The sequence below is a fragment of the Gymnoscopelus microlampas genome, assembly GCF_963454915.1.
Source record: "Gymnoscopelus microlampas genome assembly, chromosome: 22".
NCBI classification, from domain to species: Eukaryota; Metazoa; Chordata; class Actinopteri; order Myctophiformes; family Myctophidae; genus Gymnoscopelus; species Gymnoscopelus microlampas.
Genome location: NC_139959.1, coordinates 43,003,055 through 43,014,682, shown reverse-complemented (window position 1 = coordinate 43,014,682; position 11,628 = coordinate 43,003,055). Strand labels below are relative to the sequence as shown.

The 11,628-nt window shown below is 40.6% G+C and overlaps 1 protein-coding gene across 1 annotated transcript; it reads right to left on the bottom strand.

Moving 5' to 3' along the window:
* Positions 1-9,026: 9,026 nt before the first annotated feature.
* Positions 9,027-10,451, bottom strand: LOC311038662 (nuclear factor 7, ovary-like; the record flags this gene model as incomplete). Its single annotated transcript, XM_084048232.1, has 2 exons — positions 9,027-9,485; positions 9,606-10,451. 2 exons carry the CDS (start codon positions 10,449-10,451, stop codon positions 9,027-9,029), a joined length of 1,305 nt encoding a protein of 434 aa, XP_083904358.1.
* Positions 10,452-11,628: the final 1,177 nt, after the last annotated feature.

Here is an 11,628-nt window from a genome sequence, read left to right as displayed (position 1 = left end):
TGGCTATTTTTGCTACTTTTATGTGATATATAATGCGAAGTACGCCGTTCATTTATTTAAATAAATAAAAAGTTGAATAAAAGTTAATACAGCGATAATAGGTTTCTGTACAGTATATGCAATGTGGCCCTCTGGATTGAGTGTGGAAATTATAGTGGCCATCATCAAAGTTGCTTTAGGCACTGTGGGTTGCCTCCGGGGTCAGGCTCCTCCTCCTTCGTCTGACCAGAAGTGGGCGCTCTTCTGTGCGTTGTGTCGCCGTTGCCGCTGGTCACTCAAACATCTCATTCTGCCAAGATGGATTACCGCAGTCTGTATGGCTTGCTTTGTGGGTTCTTCCTCTCAGAAGAAGTGGTTTGGGCCAGCCAACCAGTGTTGATTTCGTCGACTAAAACTATGAGGAAAAATGTTCGTCGACTACCTTTTTTCACTGACGAAAACTAAATACAAACTAGATCAAAATTAAGCTATGATGACAAAAACGAAGACTAAAATAGTGACAATTTCGTCAACAAATAAAAACTCGACTAAAACGTCAGTGAGGGACTAGTGGAGAAGAGATCCAGTAGAACTAAAAGACAAGTCATTTTGTTTTTGGTTGCGCTCGGGTGTTGTGCTCTGAAAATAGCAGATCTACAAGCTCACAACGCGTCGCGCTGCGACGCGTTGTGAGCTTGTAGATCGGCTATTTTCAGCTTGCAACCAAGTGTAAAATCAGCCATTATGACGCCATCAAGGCTCCGCTTAAATACATTTTAGTCGACTAAATCAAATGTAGATTTAGTCGACTATAATCTTATGATATTTAGTCGACTAAAACTAGACAAAAACTAAAACATTTCAGATGACTAAAATATGACTAAAACTAAATAGAATTTGCTCTCAAAATCAACACTGCAGCCCCAACCCTCTCCACCCCGGGTTGCCGTCTCTCCGGCCGTCGTCTGTCTCTCCAGAAGGAAATACATACATAAATGAATGAATGAATAAAATGACAGAATCGGTTGCCAGATTGCTAAACCACTTACCTGTTACCCCCCAGGTCTTTAATATGTTGCCTAGGCAACAACTTGTGGCCTGGGGCCTGTTTGTAACAATAGCACAGCTGCTAAAACCATAGAATATTTATGTATGCATTGTATCAGTTATGAGTCTATTCCCTCGCTCACCATTTTGCACAGATTTCATCATGAAAGTATAGACCTTTTTTTAAATCATATTTGCCATAGTTTCCTTTCACAGGTCTTTATACACAAAGTCTCTGTTGGGTGTAAACCTCATATATTATGTCCAAAACTGTTACTTTTTAGGATTCAAATTCAAAAACGGGACTCTAGAAAAAATGTCTGCACGTTAACGATGGGTATTCATTTAACCCATTAAGACCTGAGGCCCATTCTACAAAATGTCTTCGAAATCTGTTTTTTTTTTTTTAAGTATGTTTCTATGTCAGTGGTTCTCAATCGTTTTCATGTCAAGGACCCCAAAATGTATATGTATTTGACCACGGACCCCCATCTAAAAAGATTTAGTTCCAGCGACCCCCAGATGCAAAGATTTGAGTTACAAATGTTTGCTTGAAAAATATATATATATAGTCCGGGAGCCAGGCCCAGCCCTCAGGATGTCGTCTGCTAAATTTTTGTCACTATGATTTCCTGTTAGCATATACCTTGGGCCATCACAAGTTCATACTGACCACCCCCAACTCGGGGCCGTTTGGTCTCAGGGGCCCCAAAACCCTTTTTTTGGGCCGAAATGATGTTAATGGCAATATTAATTTACTAAAATTACATAAATTGTCTTACACGTATGAAATTCGGCATGGACTATCCTGACACATAGGGGTAAGTAGCAAAATAGGATTCTAGTGCTTGCTACCATTGTATTTTTAAATATGACCTACAACATCCCCAGAAACACAGAAAAAATACTGCCCGCTTGACAAATAACAACAAAGATGATTATTTTCCAGCACTTCATGGTGCATATCACTGCCTCAATTGTATATAGAAAACTTTCCATGTCCCTAAGCTTCAATTTGAGCCCAAGATGACCTTTGTATCTTGAAAATTACTCTTTCTGTAGCCAATAGTCTGCACTATACCTCGAATCTCAGAAAATTGAATATTCATAGTCATAGTAGAGGCCCTAGGAGGGGTCCACGCGCGATTGCTTATTTCTTTTCTAGTTTGGATTTTTGGCATCCTTAGGACCTCTAATATATGGAATTCGATGATTCCAAGAAAAAAAGCGGTCCAAAGTGTGTTTTTTTCCAATGTTTTATTACCCCTATGAGACCTGCAGGATTGCTGAGTGGAACGGCGGCAAGACTGTCTTTCGGAGACTGTGGCACACTCAAATTTAGACATAGCCCAAAGATAGAGATACCATTTGATTCTAGACAACCTCAGGTTTCCAATGCGACCAACGGTGCCATGCTACCTTGTCGGGAAGGGGGCTAAATACCTAATGATTAAAAAATGATTCGGCCATCACCATTTTCCAAATGGTCCCTTGACCTGTCACCTCAATATATGTGAATGTAAATGGATTACATGGATACCTACAAGGCTCCCCTGTACAGACATGTCAAATTTATGCCAATCTCATGCAGTTTCGGGCAAGAACCATGCCGTTTTTTTTGCATGCAGTACAAATATGTAATTCCAACCTATTGTAAAAAGAGACCACTTTACTGTATCTATAGCTGTATGAGACCACTGTACTGCATCTAAAGACCACTGTACTGTATCTAGACCACTGTACTACCTCTAGATTCCACTGTACTGCATCTATTGCTATATGCGACCACTGTATTTTATCTATAGCTGTATTAGTCCACTGTATTGCATCTAGACCACTGTGCTGCATCTATACCCCACTGTACTGAATCTATAAACCACTGTACTGTATATATAGACCATTGTACTGCATCTATAGACTGACTACTGTATCTATAGACCACTCTAGTGCATCTGTAGACCACTGTAGTGCATCTATAGACCACTGTAGTGCATCTATAGACCACTGTAGTGCATCTATAGACCACTGTAGTGCATCTGTAGACCACACTAGTGTATCTATAGACCACTGTAATGCATCTGTAGACCACTGTAGTGCATCTATAGACCACTGTAGTGCATCAGTAGACCACTGTAATGCATCTGTAGACCACACTAGTGTATCTATAGACCACTGTAGTGCATCTATAGACCACTGTAGTGCATCTATAGACCACTGTAGTGTATCTGTAGACCACTGTAGTGCATCTAATAGACCACTGTAGTGTATCTGTAGACCACTGGAGTGCATCTGTAGACCACTGGAGTGCATCTGTAGACCACTGGAGTGCATCTGTGGACCAATGTACTGCATCTACTGAGTCTTCGCGGTGACCACCCCCCACTGGGGCCCTCCCAGGCTCTGTAGACCACTGAACCAATGGTATATAGATACAGTACAGTGGTCTTTTGATGTAGTACAGTGGTCTATAGATGCAGTACAGTGGTCTAGATTAAGTACAGTGGTCTCATACAGCTATAGATACAGTAAAGTGGTCTCGTTTTACAATAGGTTGAAATTACATATTTGTACTACATGCAAAAAACTGCATTGGTTCTTGCCCGAAACTGCATGAGATTGACATAAATTTTACATGTCTGTACAGGGGAGCCTTGTAGGTATCCATGTAATCCATTTACATTCACATATATTGAGGTGACAGGTCAAGGGACCATTTGGAAAATGGTGATGGCCGAATCATTTTTGAATCATTAGGTATTTAGCCCCCTTCCCGACAAGGTAGCATGGCACCGTTGGTCGCATCGGAAACCTGAGGTTGTCTAGAATCAAATGGTATCTCTATCTTTGGGCTACGTCTAAATTTGAGTGTGCCACAGTCTCCGAAAGACAGTCTTGCCGCCGTTCCACTCAGCAATCCTGCAGGTCTCATAGGGGTAATAAAACATTGAAAAAAACACACTTTGGACCGCTTTTTTTCTTGGAATCATCGAATTCCCTATATTAGAGGTCCTATGGATGCCAAAAATCCAAACTAGAAAAGAAATGAGCAATCGCGTGTGGACCCCTTCTAGGGCCTCTACTATGACTATGAATATTCAATTTTCTGAGATTCGAGGTATAGTGCAGACTATTGACTACAGAAAGAGTAATTTTCAAGATACAAAGGTCATCTTGGGCTCAAATTGAAGCTTAGGGACATGGAAAGTTTTCTATATACAATTGAGGCAGTGATATGCACCATGAAGTGCTGGAAAATAATCATCTTTGTTGTTATTTGTCAAGCGGGCAGTATTTTTTTTCGTGTTTCTGGGGATGTTGTAGGTCACATTTAAAAATACAATGGTAGCAAGCACTAGAATCCTATTTTGCTACTTACCCCTATGTGTCAGGATAGTCAATGCCGAATTTCATACGTGTAAGACAATTTATGTAATTTTAGTAAATTAATATTGCCATTAACATAATTTCGGCCCAAAAAAGGGGTTTTGGGGCCCCTGAGACCAAACGGCCCCGAGTTGGGGGTGGTCAGTATGAACTTGTGATGGCCCAAGGTATATGCTAACAGGAAATCATAGTGAAAAAAATGTAGCAGACGACATCCTGAGGGCTGGGCCTGGCTCCCGGACTATATTCAAAGATTTGCACACATTTTCACGATTTCTCAAAAATAGCAGATCTACAAGCTCGTAGCGCGGCACTCGGTGCCGCGCTATGACCTTGTAGATCTGCTATTTTTGAATAGCCAAAGTGTAAAATAATGCTTTTTAAGTCAAATCTAAAAATGACACAGATGCTTCTCTCTGGCTTAAAGTGTTGTTGTTACTGAGTGACACCCCATTTTCATACTGAATAAATACAGAATTAATCCTGATCTCTGTTTTCTAAATAGAAGGTCAAACTTGATTTAAAATCTGTTTGAAAATATTCTGCGACTTTATAGACCCAGATCTGTAATGAGTTTGAACTTCACTCAAACGGAAAGAATATTAAAATGCACGTCAAACTTAATTTCCCTCAAGGTTTTTTTTTGATTACAAGAGATACTGACAAACTTTCAATTACAACTTTTCAAGGAGAAAAACAGACCGAGTGAGTGAGTTGTGGCAATGTGTACTAATTACAGTGGTGGAAAGTAACTAAGTACATTTACTCAGGTACTGTACTTCAGCACAATTTGGAGGTATTTTTTACTTTACTGGGAGATTTCCAGTTTTCAGTGCTTTTACTTCTACTCCATTACATCTCAGAGAGAAATATTGTACTTTTTACTCCACTACTATTATTTGAAAACTTTAGTTAGTTTCCAGGATTCAAATTCAAAAACAACAAAAGTAGCAGATCTACAAGCTCGAAACGCGTCGCGAAGCGACTCGTTTCGAGCTTGTAGATCTGCTACTTTTGATGCTTTTGTGTGATGCTGTAGTATATGATCAAGTAGGGCTTTAATGGAGATAAGAGGTTTCTGCTCTGACAGCCAGGACATCCTAGTTAACCATCCTCGCGAACCCCCCTCCAGCTGGCACACACAACATTATGTGGTTGACCCCCCTGTTGTGTCTCAGCTGTTTCTCATGCCATAATGAAAGGCGCATAATGCTGCACTCAGCACAAACTCTCTTTTCTTTCCTTATTGATGTTTAACCCATTATGACCTGGAACGCATCGTTTTAGATTTGAGCTAAAAAAGCATTATATTACACTTTGGGCTATTCAAAAATAGTAGATGTACAAGCCCATATGGGCTTGTAGATCTGCTATGTATCGGCTTGTAGATCTGCTATTTTAGAAAAATCGTGAAAATGTGTGCAAATCTTTGAATATAATATTGTTTAAAGCGAAAAATTTTAACTATATTCTTTGCTTCTGGGGATCCCTGGAACAACATATTTTGAGATGGGGGGCGGTGGCCAAATACATATAATTTTGGGGGTCCTTGACATGAAAAAGGTTTGAGAACCACTGATATTATAGCAAGATAGTTTTTTTAAGAACGTTTTTAGGATGTAGAAGACATTTGTAGAAAATCCCCCAGAAGCAAAGATTTGAGTTAAAAATGTTTGCTTTAAAAATATGTATATTCAATAATTTGCACATATTTTCATGATTTTTCCAAAAAATAGCAGATCTACAAGCTCATAGCGCGGCACTCGGTACCGCGCTATGAGCTTGTAGATCTGCTATTTTTTAAATAGCCAACAACATCTAAAAATGACACAGATGCTTTCCCAGTCCTGATGGATTAATATGAAACCTCGAGCCTTCCAGTCTCCATGGACGGGATCTGAGTCCACTAGTTTCTGGTCAGGTGTGGCATGTGAAGATTCTGTCATAATCGGGCATGGTTTTTGGCCATGATTTATTGTTTCAAACCTCAAGGATTGTGACAGTAGGATTGTGTTAATCATTGAACATATAGGAGCATCCTGTGCATGTGGTCAGTGGGGGATGAGTTTTCGAGGCCTGTTCATTATGTGGTCCAAAGCAAGCTCTGCAAGCTATGTGTGTTCATCTCAGGTATCTCTAGAACCAACCCTGGGTTGCTAGAACAGTAGTCTGGGAGGCATTGCCTCGGAGTTTGGACAGCGGGGGCGCGGCCACTGCGTTGTGATTCAAATCAACAGCCAATGAAGAAAAGGAAGCGGGATCCAAATGCAGTGGGTGTTGCATCTAAATAGGATCGACGGGAAGCAATTTCCCCTTGAGAAATTTCGGCCGCCATTGTTGTGTACTGCTGTTTGCCTCTCGTCGGACTTTTTACACGAGTTGCACAGCTCCAGACCGGTAAAAGGCGTGTCCGCTCAGATTCAGAGCGTAAATGACATCCCGCCCACAAATCCCAGGGCTCTGGCCCAGAAGTTCCTCGCCAAGCCGGCGAAAACTTCTGGGAACTCAGATTACTAGAACAGTGGTTTTCAACCCTTTTCATTATCAAGGACCATTATTTATTTGGCATTTGAGCCAAGGACCACCATTTGATGAGATTTAGACTCTTTGACCCAAAGGCTTAGAATATTTTGTTATCGTTGGATACGATTTTGTCCACAATTCCATCCATGCTGTGTTGATGTTGGTACCATAGAAGAGACTACAGGCAAACATTGATCAAAATAACAATTATTTAATTAAGTAATGCAGATGTCTAACAATAATTTTACTCTTGAGAGCGTAAAATGAAACCAAATGGGTCCATTTGGTTTCATTTTACACTCTCAAGAGTTAAAGATCTAATAAGGATCCATTTGGTTACCAACTCTCCATCATTTAGCTGGGGACCACCTGGAACACCCTCAAGGACCGCTGGTGGTCCCCGGACCACTGGTTGAAAACCACTGCTCTAGAACTATGCTATTTTAAGATACCGCAATGCCTCCATCACTGATAAAGGGAGATTAAAAGAAAGAGATATGCATAAGAAAACTAATTAATTTCGAGTCAGCAAGGCAAGTATCCTCACACCCCCTCAAAAGTTTCAGTTACTATAGAAATATGATCTCATCGCCTCATTTGTACTTATTTCTTATTTGATATATTGAGAGAGTACTTGAAAATATTTTCTTTTGTCTTCACACGTCATGGGTGCCTTTTCACTTGCCCGCAAAGGTGAACAAAATGATCCTCCATTCATTTCACTAATCTTCTCCTTTAATGTGAGCCTCTTAATACTTTCCTTCCTCTCACATTGTCATTAGTTGATGATAAAGAAAATAGAAACAAATGACATCCAATCCAGTGAATTATCACTTCATGTATGCACTGTAACACTGTGTATTCATTTCAGATATACATTGTGAGAAAGACTGACATCGCATTTTCGTACTGAACACATATAGAATTAATCTTGGGCTCTGTTTTCTAAATAGAAGGTCAAAGTTGGTTTAAAATCTGTTCAAATATTCTGCAACTTTACAGACCCAGATCTGTAATGAGTTTGAACTTCACTCAAACGGAAAGAATATTAAAATGCACGTCAAACATCATTTCCCTCAAGCTTTTCATTACAAGAAATACTTACAAAACTTTCAATGACAACTTATCAAGGAGAAACGCAGACTGAGTGAGTTGTGGCAATGTGTACTAATTCCAGTAGTGGAAGTAAATTTACTCAAGTATACTGCACTTAAGGAAGTTAAGTTTTTAGTACTTCTACTCCACACATCTCAGAGGCAAATGTCGTACTTTTTAGTCCACTATGATTATATGAGAACTTTAGTTACTATAAACCTTTGCAGATTTTGATTATTTAGGACACATAATCACATACATTAACCACTTCAACCCTATGTACGTACATTTCGGCCATTTGAAAATAGACGATCCACAAGCTCATGCATTGTGAGCTTGTAGATCTGCAATTTTCTAAAGATTTATATACATTTTACACATTTGAAAACTTGTGAAATGGAGCATTCTGCATAATGAGTACTTTCTACTTTTGGTATATTTGACCAGATTTTTACTTGTAACAGAGTATTTCTATATTACTTATTTTTGATTGGTAAAAGCTTGGTGCACTTTTTCCACCACTGACTAATTCAATGAAGAGCAACGAATTGATTTCAGTTTTTCTTTTCATCCCTATGGCACACTGTGACGTTATTGTTGTGCCATTAGTGACAGCCTGCTATCAATCACAGAGTCGGTTTGCTTGATTATGGACTGACTGCTCATCATCACATCTTCAGCAATGAGTCAGCTTGGAGAGCCTGAGACCAATGATTATTTCACTCACATGCACGCACACACGCACGCACGCAAAATTAAACTATGTTTTCAGGAATAATTTTATCTGTTTAACTATCGTAAAGCATGCTCTCTCTGTCTGTCTGTCTGTCTGTCTGTCTGTCTGTAATACCAAAGTCATTCAAAACTGAATGATACATGAATTAAATAATCACTGCGACCAATTTAAAATAATAATGAATGACCTGCCATAACATATTAGCCCTTAATCAATACCAGATCAATATATTCTCTTAGGTTTTTTAATTGGACGCCAGACGTTAAATGTGGTTTTCCAGAGTGACACAGATATTCCCTGGTAACATCTTCAGAGACATACCATCATCATCATCACCATTAAAAATGAACGGAAACAGTGTCTCAGTGAAAGTGTGCGTGAAGGTGTGTAGGTGTGCGTTAGAATCGGGATCAGAGAAGGACAGCTGTCCTCTGTCCCAGTCCAGCAGGACTCTGATCCTCCGGAGTTTCTGATTCACTGAGCGATCAATCCTCTTACCCCTTTTTGAGGTTTCTGCTCTGTATTCACCCTCTTGGAACTCTATACACCAGCATCCAGTCCCTGTCACTCCCTTCCTCCGCATAGACTCCACACACACACCTACTTTCCAGAATGTATTGTCTCCAACCTCAACATCCCAGCCGTGAGACCCTGAGTTCAAGCCCTCAGAACCCAGGACGCGGACATACCAGTCAAACCTCTCTGGGTTGTCGGGAAGCCACTGTTTCTCTCCACGTCTCACGCTGATCAGATCATCAGACAGCGTGAGCCATGGATGAGCAGTGTTGGGGTCCAGGATGACGGGAGTGTAGGAGACAATGTCCTTCATCTTGTCCCAGACTCTGAAGGTCAGGTTCTTCAGGTGTTTGGCCACGTCTATCAGCGCTCCTGAGACCGGCGGTGGGTCCTGCAGGGTGAGCTGGACTCCCTCCATCGTGGTCTTGTAGTTCTGCAGGAATGAGACGTGGTCGTCGGCTCTCAGCTGGTCCCCAGCAGCTCGGATTGCATTGGAGAGGGTTTCCATTTCTCTGCTCAGACCCTCAATCCTCTCCTTCATCTCCTGACTCTTCTGAGCCTCTTCCTCCCGCAGAGTGGCGATCCTGGCCTCCTCTTCCTTGTGTAGGAACCGACGAAAATTCTGAAACTGTTCTTTAATCTGCGTCTCTGTGTTCCTGGCCTGAACCTTGATCTGATTTTTTGTTTTGTCGTAATCTCTTTTAACTTGATCAAAGACGTCCAGTTTCTCCTTCAAAGGTTTCAATGATTCCTGCACCTTCTGTTTGCAACGTCCAGACGCTTCGTCCACGTGTAAGAACTTGTGTCCGGCGTGTTCCTCTGAATCTCGACACGCAACACACACCGGCTGTTCGTCTTCCAGACAGAAGAGCTCGAGCTTCTCACCGTGTGCGGTGCAGAGGACCTCAGAGCTCACCGACGAGGAGCTCTGGCCTTTTTCCTTCAAGAGGTTCTCACACAGGTTCTTCAGCACAAAGTTTATAGGAGGATCTTCCCTGGAGCATCTTCTCTGACAAATCGGGCATTCTTTTGTTGGTCTTTCCGCCCACCATTCCTGCAGACAGTCTCTGCAGAAGCTGTTGCCACAGGACAGCACAACGGGATGTTTAAAGATGTCATGACACACGGGACAGGTCAGCTCCTCTTCCAGAATAGTGAAACGGGAAGCCATTTTGTGTGCTGCTCCCTGCTGCTCCCTGATCTGGAATGTTCTCTGAGGCTGTTAGACCAGAGGAATACTAGAAGACAAAATAACGATAACATGAGTATGAGTATCAATTGTACTATTATCTAGAAATCACACTTGCTATGCAATAGATAGATCTCCCACCAGTGTTGATTTTGTCGACTAAAACTATGACGAAAAATTTTCGTCAACTACCTTTTTTCACTGACGAAATACATAAAAACGAAATAATAACTAAGCTACGATGACTAAATCTAAGACTAAATGTATTAACAATTTCGTCAACAAATAAAAACTAGACTAAAATGTTAGTGAGGGATCTAGTGGAGAAAAGATCCAGTAGAACTAAAAGACGAGTCATTTTATGGTTGGTTACCCTCTGAAAATAGCCGATCTAAAAGCTCACAACGCGTCGCAGTGTGACGTTTTGTGAGCTTGTAGATCGGCTATTTTCAGCATGCAACCAAGTGTAAAATCAGCCATTACGACGCCATCAAGCCACCTCCAAAATACATTTTAGTCGAATAAATCAACTGTAGATTTAGTCGACTATAATCTTATGGTATTTAGTCGACTAAAACTAGACAAAACCTAAGACATTTCAGATGACTAAAATGTGACTAAAACTAAATGGAATTTGATTCAAAAGTCTATGACAAAAATGTAATCAAAATGTGTTGTCAAAATCAACACGTCTCCCACGTACAGGGTATTTGAACAACCGAGTTAGCGGACACAACTCAAACCCTGTGTCTTTGATGGTTTTATTATACTAACACACAACACAAACACACACTAACACGTTTAGGCCAGTGGGTTATAGAACAACAACACAACGACAAATTACTGACATGACACACACACACACACACACACACACACACACACACACACACACACACACACACACACACACACACACACACACACACACACACGACTAGGCCTGTCACAATTATTACATAATTGTCTAATCGCAATGATTTCAGATAAACGCAATTATTTTTGCATAATCGTCACAATCGTTTCCATGTTGAGAAATGTTCACACATTTTCAAATATTATAAAAAAGCAGAAATAGCTGATCTACAAGCTTACAGATCAGCTATTGTAGATCAGCTATTTCTGCTTTTTTCACATGTATAACATTATTAAATTATGT